Raw genomic sequence first — 23511 nt, 5'->3', positions numbered from 1 at the left:
TCTCCTCCTCTTTCCTGGTTGATGGGCCACCTCAGTGAAATCCCTGATTTGACGTTTGAGTCCCTACTATGTATGCAGACACTGTGTGAGCGTCTGCCTCATGGAAACAGATGACGACCTCTGGCTTTCACTGGATCTACTTCAGGCATTTGTCTTCTCTTTTTACTGCCTATGAGAAAACCCTCAATACATGATCTTTTATTTTCTTAGCCTTGGAGGAGGGGTGGTTTTCTATCTCACCCAGGTTTGAACCATTCTGACACACACAGAAAATGTGGTGAATTTAAAGATGTCAGCTTCAGAACAAAAACCCTACTTTAATTGGCTTGGCCTCTCTTTTCGACTTACCAGGTAGGAAAACGTAGATAATAAATCTAGAGGTGAGTGCTTATTCCTCCTTGTCCTGTTTTTTTTTTTTTTTTCCTTCTTCTTCTTCTTCCTTCTTAAAAGTTATCAGGGCCTGCTTGAATTATGGTGCATTTTTTCTTGTCAGAGTTGATTTGATTTCTGGCCCCCTCGCCTCCCAGCCTCCACTCTGGGTAATGATGCAGGGGTGGCAGATTGATGGGGAAGGCATTCAAAATGCTGCTCTGGACCTGGATTTCAGCATGCGTGCTGTCTGCCACCAGAGACATTTAGCAGATAGGCTTGGAGAGGTGGGATTGGGCCTTCACAGGAGGGGCCTGGGGGAAGCCGTTCCCTGGGGGACAGGGCTGGCTCTGCCCTTTCTCACCTAGTCATTTTGGCCCTGGCCCATGTCCCATTTGCCACAGCATCCATGGACGCAGCTTTACTATTTGTTGTGTTTTGCTTTCAGTGTACGGATGTGGAATTCTTTGAGTGTTTCTCTTAATTGGGAATTGTCTAGCCATTATTTCTTTAAATATTATTTTCTACCCTGCCTTCTTTCTCTTCTTCCTCTGAATGTCAATGCTGTGAACATTCAACTTCTTGGTATCATTGCATAGGTCCCTGAGACTCTTTTTATTTATTTTTTCCTCTCAAATCATTTTTTTCCCTGTGGTTTAGATGGATACTTTTTATTATTCTATTTCCAAATTCACTGACTCTTTCTTGTGCCAAATTCATTCTGCTGTTGATTCTGTCCACTGAGATTTTTATTCAGTTATTATATTTTTCTTTTCTGGTACAGGGGATTTTTTTTCTTCTGGTGCTGGGGATGGAATCCAGGAGTGCTTTACCACTTGCATCCCCAGTCTTGTTTTTTTTTTTTATTTATTTTTTTATCTTGCCAAGTTGCCAGACTATCCTCCAACTTGTAATCCGTCTGCCTTAACCTCCCGAGTTGCTGGGATTGCAGGAATGTGCCATTGTGCCCAGCTGGTTATTATATTTTTCATTTAAAGTTTCCATGTGACTCCTGTGTCTTTGTTGAGAATTTCGATGTGTCCATTGGCTTCAAGAGTATACACCTCTATTTCATGTAAAGAATTCTTATAATAGTTACTTTTAAGTCTGCATCAAAAACTATCATCATCTGTGTCATGCCTTCATTGACATCTGTGATTGTCTTTGTCTCATACCAGTTGGGATTTTTCCGATTCTTCATATGCTTGGTAGTTTTGGAATGTTTCCTGAATATTTTAAACATTTTATTAGGAGACTCTGATTTTTGTTTGAAGACTAGGGATGATAGTGATACGTTTGTTTTAACTGATAATTGACCTGGTGGGGTTCAGGCATTGAGTTCCTGTGAGTTGTGATTTCTATCAATTCTGTTTCCAAAGCCTTTGCAGTGTGTTTCAGGTCTGTTCCTTTGCCTTTGTCTAGTGGCTAGTCTGGGATCTGGGCAGGGGTCTGTGTTAGCTCAGTTCTTCTTCTTCTTTTTTTTTAATGGGGTAGATATTTTCATTATTGTTCATTTGTTCTGTTTAGATATACATGACAGTAGAGTGTATACATGAAATATAACTTAGGAGCTCATTCTTGTGGTTGTACATGATGTGGAGTTATACTGCTCATGTATTCATATAGGAACATAGCAAAATTATGTCCAATTCATTCTACAGCCTTTTCTATTCTCATCCTCCCTCCCCTCCCTTCACAATCCCCTTTGTCTAATCCAATGAACTTCTATTCTTTCTTTCCCCTCCCCTTATTGTGTGTTAGCACCATATACTAGAGAGAACATTCAGCCTTTGGTTTTCTGGGATTGGCTTAATTCACTTAGGATGATGGTCTCCAGTTCCATCCATCTAATGGCTGAGTAATATTCCTTTGTGTGTGTGTATATGTATATATATATATCACATTTTCTTTATCCATTCATCTGTTGAAGGGCGCCTAGGTTGGTTCCATATTAGCTCAGTTCTTAAAGTCTGAAATACTGGCCAGGGTCAGATCTATGCATGTACAGTTCTAGGGGAAGCACAGCTCTTTATGAGTCACTTTGTGGGGTTACTTCCCTGAGCTCTTCTGAATTGCCCCAGTATTATCAAGATCCCTGCAATCTCTGAACCTCTGGACAGATTTGGGCTTTTTAGGTGCCCCTGCTCTGCCCATGCTTTCCTACACACTTCCTGTACTTGTGGCTGAGCCCAAGGCTAAGCTCTGAGAGGAGAGAGAGAAAGCAGGCTTTATGCCATCCTCTGGGGTCACAGCTTCAGATGAGACAGGAAGATGGCTTTTCTTCAGAGCCCAGGGGTTGGGATGCAAGAATGGAGAAAAGGGAGGAAATGGGAACATTCCCCAGTTTCTCTGAACATTAGAAGCTGTGTAACCCATGTGATTCTGCAATCTGTATACAGGGTAAAAATGGGAGTTCATAACCTACTTGAATCAAATGTATGAAATATGATATGTCAAGAACTATGTGATGTTTTGAACAACTAATAATAATAATTAAAAAAAGAAGCTGCCTCCCACCCCGTCTCCCCAATTCTGAACTAAAGGGCTGCTCTGGGGCTTTCGGTATGGGCCTGTGCCTCTGCCCCTGCAGGGCCACCTTGAGTGTACCAGAGGGAAAAATAATGGTGAACTCACTGCTGGCTCCAGGGTACTCAGAATTCTGGTCTTCTTCTCTAATCTGTCTCCTTATGTTTACTTTTCAGATTCCTCAAATAAGTGTTCCTTGCATTCCATCCAGGTTTTATTGCTGCATTCAGCAGGAGATGTGGGGTAGAAGGGAGCTTGCACCTCTGACCCAGAACTGAAACTGAGCTTCTTTTTATTTTTATGAGATTTTTGACAAAGTTCCTGAATTTTAAGCAACAACACAAAACTGACCCCTGCTCTTTTTGAAGCAGGGCTGTCTGAGGAAGCAGAGGGGGAAGGCGTGAGCTGCACTCACTCCATCTTGTGCCTCCCCCTCCCCCAACAACTCCTGTGAGCACCCCTTTCTCTTTCTAAAGAGGAATAAACAATTTCCTGCAGTCATTGCTCCCTGCCCACTAACAGATGCTCTTAATTAGGACAAAATTGCAGCAAAATTACCAAGTAAATCTATTTTGCTGTTTTGGTTTGTTTCTTCCAGAAATCCTTGGCTTCCCCAACATCCACCCAACCCACACTCAGCATCTTGTTTAATTCGAATCAAGAACTTACCACCTCATTCTTCTCCATGGGCACAACCATAACACAGAGAATCCGTTGCTAGATATTTCTCCCACAGGAAAACTGCTGATCCTGAAAACTTTCAGAGCTTGATAACAGTGGCAATATCTATTTGGGACTATTGACATTTTATCAAAATTATCCCAAACACTCTATCAATTCTCTTCCACAATAAAGAAACTGGTCATTTAAATCACTTACACAATTTCATCTCCCCAAAGAACTATAGCATTGAAACACAAAGGAATGAACCATTGGAAGCTTTCTTTCGGTTTATTCTATTGTTAATTTTTAAATGCCCTCCCCCAAAAAGTGTAAAAAAAAAACTTTCATAAAAATTGCTTGTAAAGCTGGTGATGACAGTATTCTTAGTTTGACAATTTCTTCACGGGCTGCATGAGATCATTCATGGGTGTAAGGGAACTGACTGTGAAGAAGAATGCTGTTCTTCCAAATTTTGAGACGAAGAAAGCTTTTACACAAGGCAGAGATGGCTCTCTTTTCTAGGTCATGATTAGGTCTGCTTTTTTCCTTTAACATTTTTTTTAATGCCACAAGTTTTGCTTGGGGCTATGGTTTTGAATTAATATGTGTAGGCTGGTAGGCAAAGAAGTATTTTTTTTAATTGCTTTCTTTTTTGTATGATCTATTAGGAGCAAAATCTTGGAATTCAGCTTCATGACTTGAGAGACTCAGTTTTTTTGTTGTTGTTGTTTTTGGGGTTTTTTTTTTTTTTGAGAATCAATTTAATGCTGAGATCACAAATGATAAAAATACACAGAAATCTCCTGGCTGTGCTCATTGCAGTCTCTTTGAGTCAGATCCATTATCTCTATTCACTGAATGACTCAGTGGTCACCTTTTTATCCTTTAGGAAGTAGAATCTCAGATATCTGCAAGATAGCCACCATGACGTGAGTTGGTTGGATATAGAAACTTCTACTTCCTTAATCTCAATTTTTTAGTTTATAATTTTTCCCTATGTTACGAAGACTTTTACCTTGCTAGAAAAAGTCAGCTAGCTTTGCAGTGCACAATCCTTAGAGAAAGGGCCAGATAAGATCTTGCAAAGCAAAAAGGGGGCTGCTTCCTTTCCTTGGAAATACAGGACTCTGCCTTCTCTGAGGAATTTGTCTGTGATAAGGGAAGGCTTTTTTGTGTCAGTGTCTGATGTTTGGGGAGCAGGACTGGATTGAAAAAGAGTAGAGGAACTCTCCTCCCTGCAAGGGCTCGGGAGCAAGCAGGTCCCTTCTCTATGGCAACTCACTGTAATACTCCATTTGACATTTCAGTGCAGGCCTTCTGGGGACAGAAAGACAGACAAATCCAAAATAATGGTACCTCCAGCCACCTTCTGCTAAGATGCCGTTGTACTTGCGTAAACAGGAAGTTTGATGGACATACAGGACTGAGAATCCGCATTGTTATGGCCACCTGATACTTGAAACACATGAATGATAGACATTTAGTAGACCCTGTATTTAGAACCTGTTTGATTTAAAATCATCATAATAAAAAATTTTTATTGGCTGAATACAGCCATGTTCTCTATTAAATCATAACACAGAGCCTGGCCTAAGGCACAAATTCCTGCTGAATGAATGAATGACTCCTTGGTCAAATTTACCTCCTCTTTCCAAAGAAAGCTGCCCAGGAGATCTTCTATTTGCCCAACCAGGTCCAATCTCCACCCTGCTCCTCCTTCTCTGACCTTGGGAGGGTGACTGCATGAGCCAACCACAGCCTCCCTCTGGTCTGCGTTCCTTGGTGAAAGGCCCTTTCCGTATTGTTCTCGCCAGAGCAGGTAAAGGCTCTTTGGGTTACCAGCCACAGGTCTAGCATTATTCTTTCTTGGTTTCCTTAACCCTGCCCACCCCTTTGTAAGTAGTCTCTTTGTGAAATTCTCCCCAATTAGCCAGTTCACAGGTCTCCAGTACCCTGCTGGGACTCAGATATTTGCCCAACTCACCCAGATGAAAAAGTTGGTTTAATCTAAGTATCACAGTCCATCTCCCTTGCATTATTTCAAATAAATGCTCTTTCCTCGGCCAGCCAACCTCCAAATTAGAATCAACTGGAGCAGGGGTCAGCAAACTACAGCTCGCAGGCCAAATCCAGTCTGCGGCCTGTTTTTATAAATGGAGTTTTATTGGAACACAGCCCCGACTATTTGTTTACTTACTGTCTGTGGCTGCGTTTGAGCTATGACAGGGGATGAGGGGTTGCAACAGAATCCATATGGCCTGCAAAGTTTAAAATATTTGCTATTTGACCCATGATAGAAAAAAAGTTTGTTGACCCCTGATTTAGAGAAAAACCAGACATGTGAACTCCATCATTTCCATCAAGAGGCTCCTGGGCCAGATGCTAGGGGCATTTGTGAGTGGCCCCATGACAGCACGTGGGAGGCTTTTAGACCCCACTCTGACAGGCCTGTGGAACATTGTGTTGCTGTGACAACTGCTGTGGCCTGCTGGGTAGAATGTGACCAAGAAAAAATGAGGAGGCATTTGTGTTTAAATGTATTTATAATTTGTGATTTTCAGAAGTCTAGAGTTTCCTGAATAGAATGACTCTCCTGAATGTTTTCAAATTTCCTTATTGAAATTCTTTTGTACATATCTGACTCCCCCTCCTGACTGGGGTGCCTATTTTTAAGGGTCCAGGTTTTATTCAGACATATTTACCAGTGCCTGGCACGAAATGGCTGAGGCTCAATAAATATTGTTTGAGATTGGTAATCAACATCTAATTCAGAGAAGGAAAGAAGAATGAAGGGGCTGGAACACAAGATACCCTGCCAAGACATTAGCTCTTGCTCTCTCTGACCCCAATCTCTGCCTCTTCAACCTTCAGAGGGCCAGAAAAGATAAAAGCCAAGGCTCTCCTCCCAGTAAAGCTACCCCTTGGAGCAGAGTGGCTACATAATTTGTGGAGCCCAATGTAAAATGAGAAAGTGGGGCCTCTTGTTCAAAAATTATGAAGAATTTTAGGGCAGCATCAGCAGAGAGATAAACCAAGCACGGCGCTCCTGTGCCTGCACAGGGACCCACCTGTGAGGTCAGTCCTGCCTGTGGATCCCTGAGAAAAAGGCAGCCTGCGGGAGGCCAGGGAGGCTCTTTGGATCTAGAGCATGGTGCTCAGCCATGACAAAGGGCGCATAGGCCGAGAGGTCACAGGTTGTGGGCTCTGGGACTCTGTGATGACATGTGTCTAATGCTGCCTAACCTGGGCAACACTTTATCATTTCCAGAATGTTTGCAAGTATCTTGGACCCTCACATGGAAGAGGATTTCTCTTCCCTGAGCCCAGACACCTGGCTTCACACTGATGAACCTGCTGTCTCCTCCCTGACTTCTTGTTTTCAATTTAACCTCAAGTCACCTAGGCCACCCCCTTCATGGGCCACCAACCACATTTGTACTGACAGGCTGTGCAGATGTTTCTTTTTTGGGTACAGGCAGTTCCTGTCATAACACCCACCCAGAGGACAATGTGTATATGTGAGTGTTCCCCTTATCTTGTCCCCAGAACCCTCCCTTGCCCCTCCTCATCATAAAGGAGGTTTAAGTGGCCACTCTGCAGGAACCCCAGTGCCATGACCCCTGAAGATGTCCCTAATGCTGGACATCCATCCTGCCAGCTGCTGGAGCATCTCCTGACCCCACAACCCTGTCCTGCCTGCAGGTTGAACCCTCTCATCCCTTAGAATCACAGTGAGCCTCCTGGAGGTCTCCAGGTGGTGACCACTACAGGTGAGGAGCTTCAGGCTCTGTCTAGCAAGGACATCATCACCTGTGTGTCCTATCGACTGGAGGAGTTCCCACTTTTGTGGGAACTAAACCACTGCCACCCACCCCTGTCCTTCATCTACCTATCCTTGGTACAAAAGGGGGCCCTAGGGCTCATCCCAAACTACCAATTGTGGGAGAGCACCTTGTATTCTTTGCTAAAAGGTGAGGGCCACGTCTTAGTACTAGAAAGTCAAAATTCTGGTCCCGGGGGTGGGGGGGACAGCTCCTGGGTTCTCACCCCCATGTGCATGAGCTCAGCCACTAGGTGGTGTCACCCCATCTCCCTGGGCTGAGGAAAATGACCAAGTGCCTGAGTGTTGGTTCCCCACAAAGATGAGATTCCAGCCTTAGGATACCGTCAACACAAAAAACTAGCCCTTAGGGAGCTCTAAGCTTAGGTAACCATCGTAGATTGGGGATTTTTTCTTCCAAATGGGGATTGGCATCAGGTAACATAGAGTTGCAGTTAAGGGACAAGTGGAGTCTGCTTTTTATCAGAAGCTCAGACAGTCCCCAGAGCTCTTGCAGTCTTCTGCTTACCTTTGCTACTGGGCTTTCTCAGGCTTCATTTATCTCCTGGTGACTGATGTGGCCTTAATGGCAGCAGCTACAGATGATCCCCTGCTGCCTCCGTGCACATGTGCTTGTCATGACAGCCTGATCCTATCTGGTACTCTTCCCCACCCCGCCAGGCTCCTCATTCCTTACCCACTATGTTCTCTGTCTCTCACAGGGTCCCCGGTGGCATATAGAGCTCCAGCCTTGGGCGGGTCCTGCTCAGTCCCTGGATGAAGAAGCCTTGAGGTTCCTGCAATACATCAGCACTACCCAGGTTGGGTTTGAGGCTCAAATATTGATTGCCCCTTTGAAACCTAAGTTCCTGATGGGTAGGGAGGTTCTGAGCGACTTGACAGGGACCTGATTTCTGAGGTGTTGCTGCTTAAATTTATCCCCTCTCTTGGAGGAAGATGAGGTACCTTCCTTTGCTCGGGCATCTTCTTTCCTCCAGGAGTCTCATCAACCTGAAATGTTCTAATGATTCATCCCAAAGTGGTTTAAAGATCCACTTTAGAAGATTGCTTTGGAAAACCATTTGAAGTGACAGATTCGTCCCTGTGAGTAGGCAGTCATGTGTGTCACAAAACAACACCATCATCTGGAGGCTGGAGCTCCAGTTTGCCTTTGGAAGCATTTGCCTTTTCATTTCTCTGCCACAGATGCCTGGCAGCCAGGGATGCAGTAGGCAAGACAGCAGAGGAGTCTTTGAGGCAGAAGGATGAGAAGTTAATGAATCCAAAGTCTCCCTCTCCTTGGAGCACTTTAAATCATTACTGAGCAACAGCCTTTATTAGTGACTTAACACACAGTGGCAGCTCCGGCCTAGCTCCAGGCTGAGTCAGTGCCCCGAGCAGGCGAAAAGACTGTCCATTAAGGAGAGTCTATGGCTCTTGACACATTAATCAGGAGGTTTCCATTCTCAAGTTGCCTGATCCTGGGAAAAAAGGCAGATATAAGAGGAGATCTACGCCCAAGAGACACTTAGCCCTTAACTATGAAGTGCTAGTAATTTAAGAACCCTGACTGCCAGGGAGCTAGCATAGGCCCACTCGGGGGACTTCCCAAGGGTCTGGAGGTGGCCCAGGCCAGGGGATCCTGGATTCTTTTTCTTTCCTTCATCCCACTGGCTCTTGGCACATTTCTCCTCCTCCTGAACCTCATTGTCAGTAAAGCCTTTTTTTTCATCCGTGGGAAGCAATATATTTCTTGGTCTTTGAGAGGCTGGTTTAGGGATAAAAGAAAGTCCTGTTTCTCCTATGATGCAGTCAGACAATCATAGAGATTTTAATACCTGTCACCCAAACATGGAATTAGAAGCTTTTGGAATTAATTGTGGATGATGGAATGATGAATTAGTCCCCATGCTTTACATAATTTCACCTTATTTTGCTGCTGCAAGTTAATTGGGTGGACTTATGCAGACTTAATTAAAATACTGAAATTTTAATTTTACACTTTGGCTTTACATGAAAGATATGAAGCTAGACTTCTTAATGATGACTTTAAAAGGCTCTTAAAGGCCTCAGAGAAAGAGGAGAGGTGTTAAGTTTATAAATTGAATTTGAGAACGATGGGATTCACCCTCCAAAATTAATTTACTGAGTGTAAGACTCCAAATTCCCTTTTTAAGGCATTTGAACTAACTTATACAAGGCATATTTACTTAGAAGATGATCTTGAGGCATGCCATGGTCATTTCAGATTCCTCTCATGAGCCATGGTCTGAAAGAAGAAAAATTCTGGGGGAGAAAAAAAAAAGACAAGGGGGAAAAAAAGCAGCAATGTCCTCTGATGTGATGTAGTCTGATGCTGGAACCCTGGGCAATTTCCTTTTCCTTTGATTTTTGGGCTTGAAAAAAATAGAGATTGGATTAAATTGGTTCTAATGTCTCTCCCAGTTCTGTGATCTTCTGCAGAGATTTTGTGTCTTGTGCAGAGAAAATAGGATTGTTATGAAGCAAGGGTCTCCGAATACTTGCAACATGTTAGGAACTGCATTAGGCCCTGGGAATATAATCTCTACCCTCAAGGAGCTAACAAATGAATTGTGAAGGCAGATAAATGAGTGCATACTTATTATTCAGTTCGATGAGTGCAATAAGAGAGACTTGTCTGCTGACGCTGTAAGGAAGAGCTAGATCTCTTCCACCCACATGCATTCTGGTTCCCACAAATTCCCTCAAATCTGTGTTCTAGCTGGTTCTAGGATCCCGATTAATATAGGAGCTGATGAATAAGAGAAAAGCATAAAAGTTTTATTAAATTTACATATACACGTGAATCTTCATAAGAGAAGATCCCCTAAAATGACCAAAGCATGATGCTTTTTTCTTTAAGATAAAGAACGATAAACTTGTGAAGGAATGACAGGATAAATGGATATCTGGACTAGGGCAGTAGATTCTCAGGATGCTTCCAAAAGAGGTAGTGATAATAGATGCAAAAGCTGGTGGAAGATAGGGATTACCTTAAATAGTTTGTTTATTCTGTTTCATTGCAGTCCCAATTACCAGCCTCTGGTGATCAAGACTCTTTTCTGGCCGTGGTATGGAAAAGACATCTTTCCCCAAAGAATCTTTATGTCTTGCTGCATGTAGGAAAAGCAGTCCAAATGCTCCTTGCTGAAGTTACAGTTACTCAAATGATTTCAGCTTGGAGTAATCAATATACCAGCTGGGCATATTTTGAAATAGCATGTCCTGAACTTATTCAAAGTTCACTAGAAGGATTTTTATCCTCTAGAAAGAATGAGATAAGATTCTAGACCACACACTGGTTTTTGTAATCAAGAGCCATTTTATCCAGGCAAAGTACTGTGCTCTGATGCGCTTCTAGGTTACTAAGAGGCCAGGAGGTGGGAGCCATCAGAAATAACAGTAAGTGGTTCTTTACCTGAATCTTTTGCTAACCATCGCTCCCTCCACTTCCCTATGTAATGCAGAGCTTTGTGACTGGTTTTGTGGCTTATGCCTCATTTAGAGCTCATCTTGACAAAGAAATTCTGTAAAACTGGCAGAATATTAGAGTCACTGTTACTGAAAAAAATTCAGTTAGCAGTAGTGAGTCATAATGGGCTAGGAAAAAAAAAAAGTCTCTGAAAGTACTTAAAGTGAATTCCACCCCCATTCTCTTATGCTGCTTTTCAAAATTAAGAAAGAAAATTAATTCCCTCAAATCCATGTTCAAACTTCTAGAGTGAGGACTGGCATTTGATGTGTTCATTGTTGATTTGATTTATCCATGCATCAGTGCAGCAGGTTATTTGAGCACCTGCTCCTGGCCAGCAGTGTGCTAGGCTCTGGAATATTAAATACCACCCTCCGACACACACATACTGGTAAACAGCTAGCATGCAAGAGAGGTATGACAACAGGAGGGTGGAAAGATGAATGAAGAAGGCTTCCTAGGCCAAGGGAACTTGGGAATAGAAACACAGGGCACACAGGACAGCATAGCATTAGATAGCCATAGACATGATCCTGGGCCTGTACTGTGAACTGTAGTGACCTTGGTTCCTTTCTTCCTTCCTTCCTTGGTACCAGTGATAGAACCCAGGGGTACTTAACCACCGAGCCACATCTCCAGCCCTTTTTTATTTTTAATTTGAGACAGGGTCTTGCTAAGTTGCTTAGGGTCTTGCGAAGTTGCTGAGGCTAGCTTTGAACTTGCAATCCTCCTGTCTTAGCTTCCAGAGGCTCAATATTTCATTTTTTTTTTAAATGAAACACCAAAGGATGTGGTATTTGTGTAAGGTGTAAAACATCGAGTTCAGTCCAATTAGGCATATATATAATATGTATATATATACATATATATATAATAAATAAAAGATAATGATTTATATGTGGGGTTTTGCAGTCAATGATGATACTGTCTGCTGCTAACAAGAAATGGTTAAATCATAAATACAGTGCTCTGTTCTGAGGGAAGGCTCCAGATATAGCTTTTTATGGCAACCCCCAAACCATATGCCTCCAGGAAGCAAGCCTTGCTGTGCAAAATGAATCTAAGCATAGTGGCTTAGAAAAAGAAAAAAAAAATATGTGTTTTAAAGTTTACCTGTTTTTCTTTCTATTATTTATCTATTTATGTAATTATCTACACATATACTTATAAAGACAACCTGAGTTCAGTTCAGGCTCTGAATATTCAGACTATAACTTTACAACATCATAGCAATGGCATCTATTATATTTACTGCTGCATGTGCATACACACACATACATATACACCAGGATAAAAACAACAGAAATACAATACCCTTGAGCCTTTTAAATAATGGGACTGTATATAAACATACAGTTGATTGTTGAAGTGATTCTTGCTAAAAGCCCCCAGATTTAAGGGTTCTACATTCTACTTATGAGTTGGCAAAAATACTATATTCAAGCTTTTGGGATACAAAATGAAATGAAAATAAATTAGCCCTTTCAGTTAAATAAGTAAAAAAAAAATCAAGAAATTTCTTTTCTGGAATTTGTTTTCCCTTGTCCACGCCTAATTCTCTTTATATAGCTAAAATTACAAGGGGTATTAGGCAGACAGAGGATGTAATTACTTGAGTTAAAGCTTAGCTTGAAGTTGCTGCCCTTACTTATTTTGCTTGCAAGAGAGTTTATTGAAGCCCTGGCCATAAATCTTAACTAGAAAGTTTGAGAAATCAATATTTAATTAATTTTTAGGAGCAGAATTTATGGAGGACTCCTAGTTGTTTTCAAAAGCTCAGGTCTGTCAATGAGATGGTTACTAAATGGTTAAAACTAGATAATCCCTGTGTTTTATTTTAAAGCTAAGAAAAAGAAGGGGGCACATTATCAGAGTGATTGAATGGAAAAGAATCTCTCTCTTTTACAGGGATATGTCTGTGCAAGATGAAATCTTAGAATAAGAAGCAATGCTTAATTAGAAAAAGTATTATCTTCAATAAGATAAAATCCAGTTGCCTGGCATGGACAAAGGAGGAGCAGGGCGATCTCGAAGCCTTCTTGACCCTTCATACCTGACAGTTGGAGGCCTTTGACTAATTGTTGGTACCTACCCTGTTGGCCCTTTGTTAGGGGCGAGGTCAGAAAGGTGTTGTTTGCAGATGAAAGCCTTGGCCCACGTATAGCTTCTTGCCTTAATTCACTAAGGCCAAGGTAAGACCAGTTTGGATCATTTCCCTGGATTTTACAAAAGGCCAAACCTTCCAGTAACCTTGCAGGACTGTCTGCATAAGAATCAGCCCAGGGAGCCTATTAGAATGCACGTTCCCAGGTGTCAGTCTCAAAGGTTCTTTTTGGCAGATGTGGAGTGGGACCCAGGAAACTGCATTTTAAAGTACCTCACAGGTGGTTCTGATGCAGGTGGACCACACCTTAGGAAACTCTGTGGAAGAGGCTAGGGTTAGATTTTGATGGTGCGGGGAAGGGAACTATATATAAAGGCCTGTGAACATCCATATCCTATTTGTCATTATGGAGGTTCTTAGGGAGAAGCACCCACAAAGGACAATCGCTATGGGAATCATCCTACCACTTTAGGAAAAAAAAAAAAAAAAAAAAAAAACCACTCCAAGAAGCTGCCCTGGAGCAATGGCTCAGTCTCCTGTGGTAAAGGCATGGCCTGGGGTCACACAGAACTGCCCTGATGAGCTAATTAGCTTCCTGCTAGAGGCAGGGCATGGGGCAGAGCAGTAATGAAGATGCCCGTGTTTCGGGCATGGTAATGTGCCCACTAGAAGATCAGGGCTCGGTTAGCACATTGAGCTCTGATTAATTAGATTAGCAAACTTCCCTGCCTTTGGGTGGGTGAGTGGGGAAGAAGAGGGGGGGCAAGCAGAAGCATAATTTCCATTTCTCTATGGGAAACTAGTAAAGATGAATTACACAAATTAAGATGCTAATGCACTCAGTTAATAAATGTATTCTGTAGTAGTTGCTTGAGAGAAAATTAAATTCCATTTTGTATTGGTATTTTCCCCTTTAAACAGTTGTCGGAGAGAGAGAAGTGGAAAGGGAAAAAGAACACCTCGCGTTTTGCTTTTTCAGCTTTCCTCTGAGATCCCTAAATCCTCGTTGAAGATTCTGTCACAATGGCTGATAAATATCTCCAGGATGATTTTGCTAGAGCCCTCATAGAGCAAAAGCAGAGCAGCTGCTGCACTAGTTGAATAGGCTTCCCATGATATGCTTTTCTTAGATTAGAACTTTGGAAAATCAGTCAAATAAAAAGATTAGGCAAGCTTAGAATATCATCTAAAGAAAATCACTTGCTGTTATATTTTCCAATGAATTAAACCTGAAAGTATCCTTTGTGTCTGGAGTGGTCTGATTGTCTCTGGTGTGACAGCAGGAGCTGCTGTGTCATGGAGCATCGTGATAACTATGAGAGCTTTGAGGAATGGGAAGGGGGACACTGCTGCTCAGCAAGGTGCATCTCTTGGCCATTCTAACAGCTTCAGCCATGCAAACTGTACTGGCCTCAACACAAGTCAGCATCCCTCATGATGTACATTTGCTTAATGTGCACTTGGAATTTGAGACTAACTTCTGCTTGACTTACACCCACATTGCCTTTGGTTTTCTTATCTAATTTTGATGGATGAGTTAAAAGAAATGCTTTGGTTAGCTGGGGGAAGGGCCTTCTGCCTGGAACTCTTGCCCTTCTCTCCCAGGAGGAAGCTCATTAGGGCACCTTATCACACAGAATACCATCTTATCAGCAGGGACTGCCTATTAATTTCACTTGACCTGTGATCAACTGTCTACCTTGGATAACACAGGCCGCCTTTCTGACTTTAGTGGCCCCACCTTATCTGCCTGAAATAAGGACTAGATAACCTTGCCAGTGTCCCTCAGAGGTCTGTGTCTGTAGTTGTATTGCATGCCTCACAGTAGGGACATTGTCTGCACTGTCCTCTGTGTCTGGAATCCTTCTTGGTCTGAGCTTCTCTGTCAACTTCTGTCCACCCTCCAAGACTAATGGACCTCTGCAAAGCCTCTTGACACCACTCCCAACTCTGCTTCTGATTTGCTCTCAAGACAAATGGCGACAGCAGTTCTTAACTTCCCTTCAAACCTGCTCTGAGTTTCCTTGAGGTTACTTATTATCTGGTATGTAATTGAAATTCCTCTGAACATTTTACAGCAGCCATGTAGTTCCCTGGGGAGGGGAATAGTGAGAAGTGGAGGACATAACTCTCCTATTAAGAATTTCAGGGACCAGGGAAGCAATAAGTCTCTACCTAACATTTATCATCTAACATTTTTAAATTATTCATATTGATTTCCAATCCTTACAGATTTCATGTGATCACATGAGTACAGACGGCTTGGCTACCGACTCCAGCTCTGCAAAGAAGCCCTGGTTGGTGTGTCTTGATGACAGGTTTGGCTTAGCTCATCAAATCCGCAACAAGCAGTGCCGCCTCTATTCTTTAGGGTAAGTACTTATTTTTTTTAAATAGCAGAAGGAAATTTTCCTGCAGACATTTATGACTTTTTCAGCAACACAAAATTCTGACTCTGCAGTGTATACAGGTGCTATGCTTTGCCATATGCCATTGTCTCAGACTAATCTGTTGTAAAACTGTGAGCATAGGCAAATCACCAGGGCCACTTTCTCTCCCATTTTGCTGGTAGTAAGCTGGCAGCACAAGATGATCCTCTTAATAAAACCAATATTTTCCAGTGAGAATTATACTATCTTTAGAGAGAATATTAATGAATATAGCTAGAAAAAGAGAGTTAGAAATTTTATACACAGTTTTGAGAGACCCGAGATGAATAATGGCTACTGTTGGATTTTTATGTTTGGTTCCAAATTTTTCATTGCTGTGACCAAAATATCTGACATAAACAACTTAAAGGAGGAAAAGTTCATCTTGGCTCATGGTTTCAGTCAGCTGGCTCCATTACTTGGCGCCTGAGTTGAGGCAGAACATCATGATGGAAGGGCATGACAGAGGAAAGCCGCTTGGGTTATGGCGGCCAGGAAGTAGACAGTGGGTGGGAAAAGGGGCCAGGAACAAGAAATATCCTTGCGGGGCACGCCCCCGGTGACCTTCCTCCAACCATGCCTTGTGGCCTGTAGTTTCCTAATAGTTCATTCAAATGACTAATCAATCACAGGAATTAATCCAATAATGAGGTTAGAGCACTCATGATCCAGTCATGTTCTAAAAGCCCTATCTCCGAACATTACTTCATTGGGAACAGCAACACATGAGTCTTTGAGGGATCCAAACCATAACAACCAATGATAAATCTAAGTATAGTTTTATGCATTTTAAAAAATAAAGGAGACTCTTATGAAAACTATGTGATTTTGTCAAAATAGAAAGATGGATGTTCGGTTATTCAGGTGGAAAGTGACCTATATGTACAAATGAATTTAGAGAGGTTTTTTTTTTTTTTATGTGTGTGTGTGTTGTTGTTGTTTGTTTGTTACCAGGAATTGAACCCAAGGGTGCTTAACCACTGAGCCACACCTCCAGTCCTTTTTATTTCTGATTTTGAGACAGGGTCTTGCTAAGTTGTTTAGGACCTCCGATACATTGCTGAGGCTGGCTTTGAATTAATGATCTTCCTGCCTCAGCCTCCCAATGAGTATGGTGAATGAAAAATGAATGAAAAGGAACGAATATGGTGTAGCACACCTGTAATCCCCAAGCTGCTGGGATTTACAGGTATGCACCAACATACCTGGCTAGAGAGCTTTTTGTAAATGCATGAACATAAAGAAATGAGGCTATTTCATCAAATATACCGGTATGTTTATAAATGGTTCTGAACTTACAAATAATGTGTCTCAAAAGAAAAGGCAGGAAGAAATTATTTCTGCTAAAACACCTTTTCCAAAAGACTCTTTGGTAGGAAATATGTAGGTTCTCAGGCTAGACTATTGAAGTCCCTTTCAAAAAGTACTTGGGACACTAATATCACATGTCTGTTCCTCACTTCTGATTTTTATTACCTACCTCTATGGTGTACATTCAGATAACCAGAATCATAGGTGGGGGTCAGGGTTAGGAACAGACAAAGGTAATGAGGAGGACTCTCCAAAGGTGTTGATGCAGAAAGGATCCCAACTGCTATCAAATATAACAAACAAGAATTACTAGTCATGGTGGATTAAAAGAAGAAAAGATCCAGAAAGAATTTAGAGATATTGGATACATATGGGGTTAAATGAAGATATACTGATGGTGTCTATTGGTGGAGCTTGGCACACAGTAGGCACTCAATACATGTTTACCATGTAAAGGATGGCCTGAGGGGAGGAGGCTGGGGAGGGAAACTCTTCATTGAATTTGAAGGCTTGATTTAGATGATGAGCTGCTGAGACAGATGGTTAGAATTGAGCTCTTTTCCTGAGAGTCCACTGGCTCAGCTTTAAGACTGTAGGAAGAATGGGAAGTTGTGACAGCAGAGTTTATTTTATGTCATATTAAAGATGTATGAAAGTAGGTCAAAAAATAATTGCATAGTACTGCATGCAAATTGGAAATCTCAGCTTGGTCCTGTTTTCTGCTCTGAAATGCCTTTATATTTCACTTAGTATTTTACACTCTAGAATAATTTCATTTAAAGCATATCACTGAGTAAAATAAAACTTGAAAAGTTGTTTTTAGGGGAAAACGTTAAATTTCTTTTTTCTTATATTTCAAAACTGTGGGATTAAGATGGTTCTATAGTCAGGTTTCAGATTAGTACAGATAAAAAGGTAGTTTCTTACTTTTCTTTCAATTTTTACCATTCAAAGTCAACTTTGTTAAGAGCAGATGAGGGCATTTGAACTCCACTGAGGAAAGGAATGAATAGACTAGAAGGGTCAATATTTGATGGAAACCGAAGAAAATATTTTTGATAGCTGAAAAAGGATGCTGGAATCATGAGTGATAATGTTGATTGGCTTGTGACTTAGGATCAGGATCCAGAAAAGCACCTCCTGTTGAGGTGAATTACATGCTGGCGGCACCAGCAGATAGCTGGCTGAGGTCATCTCAACTGATGCTGAGAAGACCTGGACCCAAAGTGGTGGTCCCAAAATCAAGAGCGGTGGCAGGAAATGTGGGCTCCATCCCAGCATCTGGGAGTGTTGGGACAGTTGCATGAAAAGTGAGAAGGGCAGGTGGTGAGTCATGTGGCCCCTGCCTATGGGGTATGTGCTGCAAACCCCCGAGGCGAGGCAGCAAGAAGAACACGCCATTGCTGGGCCCAGTAATTCCCTGACAAACTGAAGATGCAGGGGTGACCTTCCTGGAAGGAGGACACAGCAGTCAGAAAACAAAGACCAGTAGCCCTAAATCTCCCTTTCCTCCACCACAATAGCTAAAGCAGGTGTCCCCACTACTATCTCTCTGGTGGTGAATTTTCCTCACCAGGAGTCAAAATGTTTTATTCCAGAATAAAATGTGAAAGATATTTTGTCCAGTGAACTCTGATGGTGTTCCATTGAAAGTTAAAATAGGATCCCTTTTTGTCTTTGACCAGTGAAGATAGGGGAAGGGAGTGAGAAGAAATGTAAATATTACAGGAAAGGAAAAGGGAAGAGAAATAAGGAGAGGCTATGGATTTGGAGGATAACGTTGTGCACCTGGAAACCTCAGGTGGCGTCTTCCCTGCAGGTCTTCAGGTGTCCTTGGTGCAGGAGAGATTTCAGGCACCGGCAGGGAGGGCCGGGGAGGAGGGTAGATTAAAGTGGGAAATATCACCTATTTTACTTTTCATGTAAAATAGGTGATATTTCATGTCAAAGATTATATTTTAGGGGTAGAGCTGGATGTGAAAGGGAAAAACTGAGATAGCACGGGGGTAAACATTCTCCTTCTCTTCTTTAGTTCTGTGGTAGGTGGTAGTATTTGTTTGCAAGACATAAAATTCTTCGCATAAGACAGAAGATTTCATAAGTGACACAGGCTTAGGCAATAAGAGCCAATATTTTATATAGAAAATCTGGTTCTTCCGGTTGCTGTAAGCGTTTCAAGAGTGAACAAGCTTCAGAGCCAAACATTTTTGTCTTATGGTAGTTTAATTAAGACAGCAGGAATGGTGTTAGCATAGTAAATGTGAAGGAGGAATCAGAAAATTGGGCACCCCAAATCTCTTTTTAGATCGTTTTCCCTAATCACCCTCCATGAACTTGCAAATCCATAGATGTACTGAATACCTGCCTATGCAAAATTATAATAGCTGTGCACTGTATGCAAAGAGAGGAAGATTCCCCCAGAATCCATTTCACCTCCTTAGAAGTGATGATGTCCCTATTGAGAATATGTTTCGGATGAAATCTTAGCGCTTGCTGCCATGTTATTTAACAAAAATCAATAATTACAAAATATTTCATACACTATTATGGGTCATTTATGCTTTGCAAAACCTATTTCTCCCCCATTAATATTAGCAGTGTGGAGATTAAGATAATCCTTTGGCCAGATTCTCTGGCTCCTATTGGGTTGGAGAATGAGTACTGAAAGCTTTGGGAAAATGGTAATTGCCTGACCTCTTTTAACCCCTCTCCCTTCAATGATGAGGGTTTAAAATTTTCCCTATATCGGCTCTGGGTTTCTGTTTTTTAACATTTAAACAGCTTTATGGAAATAGAATTCACATATTTAAAGTGTATAATCCAATGATATTCTAGCCACTACAGAAAATTTTAGAACATTTCACTATCCCTCAAAAGAAGCCCTATACCTCAGAGCAGTTACTCCCAATCTCCCTGGCAGCCACCATCTCCTGACCCCTCAGCCCTCAGTTTTAAACACTGCTCTGTTTTCTGTCTCTGTAGATTCACCTGTTCTAGACATTAATGTAAATAGAATCATAGGATATATGACCTTTAGTGACTGTTCTCTTTCACTTAGCATCATGTTTTCAAAGTTCATCCACATTGTACCATGTGGATGTACTGACTTCCATGTCTTTTCATGTCTGAATAATACTCCATTGTATGGATATACCACCTTCTATTTATCCACTCATCAGCTGATGAACATTTGGGTTTTTCTGCTTTTTGGTTATTATGAATATTGAGGTGAACATTCATGTAGAAGTTTTTGAGTGGACATATTTTCATATCTTGGGTGTTTACCATTTTACATTCTCACCAGTGATCTATGAGGGTTCTATTTTCTCCGCATCCTTGCCAACACTTATTATTTTATCTTATTGAACACAAAGGGGTATCTCACTGTGGTTTTGATTTGTATTTCCCTACTGGCTAATGGTCTTGAGCACCTATCTGTTCAAGCTCTGAGTTTTTAATTCCTAGGGAATATAAAAGTCACTCACTTTAATAGTCTGAAGAATATTTTTAAAAGAGTGACCAAGGACCTGACACAGTGCCACAATCCATCCCTTTTACCCTTCAGTGGTATAAAGTGGTAGGTGGTTGCCAGCACCAACCAAAGCTAGGTCAAAGAACACCTTCGTGCAGCTTGTGAAAATGTAACCCTCTCCCAAGGGCCTTACTGCCATCTGCCAGGAAATTATCACTGGGTCATTCTGAAGTGAATGGCACCTCCTAGCATTGTTTAGTACACAACCCACACAACCGAGTCCAGGAATCCTTTTGTTTGTTTGTTTGTTTCTGTGATATCAGAGAAGGATGGCCAAGGTGATTACTCTGATATTCTACACTACCATTGAAAATCAAGTTGCCTCCTTCCTATTTCTTCAATAGCTCTTAGGGGTTTTTTTCCTCTTTAAAATATGTAGTATTAGTTTTTTTAAACTTATTTTTTTTTTTTGAGAGAGAGAGAGAGAGAACTTTTTAATATTTATTTATTTATTTTAGTTTTTAGTTTTCGGCAGACACAACATCTTTATGTGGTGCTGAGGATTGAATCCAGCACCCTGCGCTTGCCAGGCAAGTGCGCTACCGCTTGAGCCACATCCCCAGCCCAAACTTATTTTTTACATACATGACAGTAGTGGAATGTATTACAAGCTCTTAGGTTTAATGATCCTTCTTTGCTGAAAAGTTTGTTGTGACCTCCAACTCCACCAGTAATGTATGCAGAATAATATTTATTATCATGAGTTATATAATTTTATCACCCCAATGGAAAGGAAAAGCTGCAGTCTTAATTCAAAGTACATAGGAAATGCTAATTATCCCCCAGTATCTATTCTCTTGTTGTTCCTTTGGAAGCAGAACTCCCAAGGTCAGCAGGGCATGTGGCCACCCTGCAGATGGCTGCATTTCCTGCCTTCCGTAAAGCTCTACGTGGCCATGTATAGGTGTGAGCAATGAGATGTGAGTAGGAGTGATGATGTGTGCAACTTTTAGGCCGTAGCCTCAAGAGGAAAGATGTGACCGTGGCTTCCCCTTTACCTTTCCTGATGGCTGCAATACAGAAAAGATGGCAGAAAATGAAACAGCTGTCTTAGACTTTGAGATGGAAGGCATATGATCTATACTTCTTGCTTCATGGATTATATGTTAAGTAAAATATTTGTATGAATTAAAAGGAACAGTAAATTCTCTTTCTGGTTAAATAATAGCAGAAAATGGTTTTCTTGTAGACTAAGAACACGTCTTTTTTAAAAAATATATTTTTAGTCATAGATGACACACTACTTTTATTTTATTTTATTTTTGTGCGTTGCTGAAGATTGAACCCAGTGCCTCACGTGCTAGGCATGTGCTCTACCACTGAGCTACAATCCCAGCCCCTAAGTACACTCTTTGCTACAAATAATAGTTGTTGCTTTATTATAGTTATTTGTTCAAAAATCTTTCTTCATTACTAATTTATCTGTTTGTCCCTTGTGTCCAATATAGTGCCTTGCACATAAGAAGTACGCTTTAAATATTTTTATTTACATTATTGAGTCAGCAAAATGTAGCTCACCACATATACTATGTTTGGATATTGTGCTGTATATTCTGGCAATTTTAGAACATATCTAAAAGTCTTCTTTCACTCAGGGCAGCATTCTGTAAGTCTGTGTAACATAATTTATCTACATAGCACTGGGGATTCAGAAATGAGCAAGCTTTTTTCTTCATGGATCTTAACTGTCTAGTAACAGACAATTTTCTATACTCCTGAGGTTATAAATATTCCCTCCATGAACCTGTATCCTGTGCTCACCTGCTGTGATATAGAGTATAGAGAGCACATGCCTTAGAACTATCAGATTGAATTTGACTCTCGGTTTTACTACTTTGGACTATATTTTGTGACATCTTTGTATATTCCATTTATTCTTCCTCTTGCTTTTATCTCTTTCACAAACTTGACTAATTTAAGCCTAAAAAAGTACCATTTCAAACAAATAAAACTAAAAATTATAGATGCCAATTAAGTGTTGTATATTTCTTTCCAATACAAGTACATATTTATATTTTAAGATTAAATGGATTGAGTGAAAGTAACATAAGTTAATAAAAACTACAAATTATAAATAGTTTCATGTTATCTAATGTATCATGCAAGATAATTCCCCCACCATATATGTATGTGTTTTCTTATAATAATTTATAATAGAAGATACTTGTGTATGTGTAGAAAATTTCTGGAAAGATACACAAATAACTACTAATCATGTTAATCTCTGGAAATTAGTGGCTAAAATTTCTCATAGTAGAAAACTTACTTTTTATTTATGTATTTAGTGCCATTTGATTTTTTTCTATGTGTATTTGTTATTTTTTAATTATAGAAATTAGTTTAAATTGTAAATGATAATATCAATATATAATTTTTTTGCCTTGCCAAAAAAAATTAGTTATAGAAGAGTATGTGACTTGTTTAATGATTAAGATATTTTTAAGTCTTGATTTAAATCATATATACATATACATATGATTTGGTATATAAATATAAATATATTATATATATGATTTATACTTATAAATTTTATACTTAAGTATAAATATTTATATATATTTTAAAGTATAAAATGTTTGCTTGAAAAAAAATTCTGAAAATTCAGAGGAAGAAAGTATGCACATTTTTACACTAGAGGGTTTATATGCAAATTGTATTTAACAAGTAAATTTTGACATAATTGCAAATACAAAACTGTCCTTTTATTAACTTACCTATGATAATACTGCTTTGCTCATCTAAGAGTCAACAAATTTAATGAGATGAAAAATCATTTGGGACAGACAACTTTTACAATATTCTCACCTATATGGAACCAAATCTGCTAAGGAAAAATGCTTTGTAGTTTTAGCTGAAACTCTTGGATTCATACTTAATGCCAGGCATATCAGTTAGCTATTGCTGTGTAACAAACCACTCTAAAACTCAGGGGCTTAAATATCACTGTTATTTATTACTGCTAATGTGTCTTCAGGTCATCTGGGCTTCAGCTGACCCAGGTTGGGCTCAATTGGGAGGATTTATTTCATGATGAAATGGGTAAGGGCAGTTCTGTTTTTTATGGAAGGCTGGGAGACTAGCTGGGGTTGTTTGTGCTCCTCATAACTCATATTTTCTTGAGACCAGCAAGCTATCCAAGGCAAATTTTTTATCACTGTGATGATACATGAGAGTAAACAGAAGCACTCAATTTTTAGGATCACAAATGGTTTACTGTTACTTCCTCCAATAAAGGAAGTCACATGACCAAGTCAAAAAATCAAA

The 23511-nt window shown here is 40.6% G+C and overlaps 1 protein-coding gene across 3 annotated transcripts in view; it reads left to right on the top strand.

The window, feature by feature from the left end:
- METTL24 (methyltransferase like 24) overlaps positions 1–23511 on the top strand; it is a 93886-nt gene that overhangs the window by 27073 nt on the left and 43302 nt on the right. For 2 of the 3 annotated variants that reach the window (XM_081294026.1, XM_081294024.1), the window contains 2 exons: positions 8101–8199; positions 15208–15347. In XM_081294026.1, the coding sequence (XP_081150152.1) occupies positions 15223–15347 (125 nt within the window). In that variant the 5' untranslated portion in view covers positions 8101–8199; positions 15208–15222. The remainder of the gene's footprint in view (positions 1–8100; positions 8200–15207; positions 15348–23511) is intronic. The other variant, XM_081294025.1, reaches the window with a different exon arrangement.

Source organism: Spermophilus citellus (assembly GCF_964194105.1).
Source record: "Spermophilus citellus genome assembly, chromosome: 5".
In the NCBI taxonomy this organism is placed as follows: Eukaryota; Metazoa; Chordata; class Mammalia; order Rodentia; family Sciuridae; genus Spermophilus; species Spermophilus citellus.
Note: the sequence above shows the minus strand (reverse complement) of the source record. Positions and strands in the feature narration are given on the sequence as shown.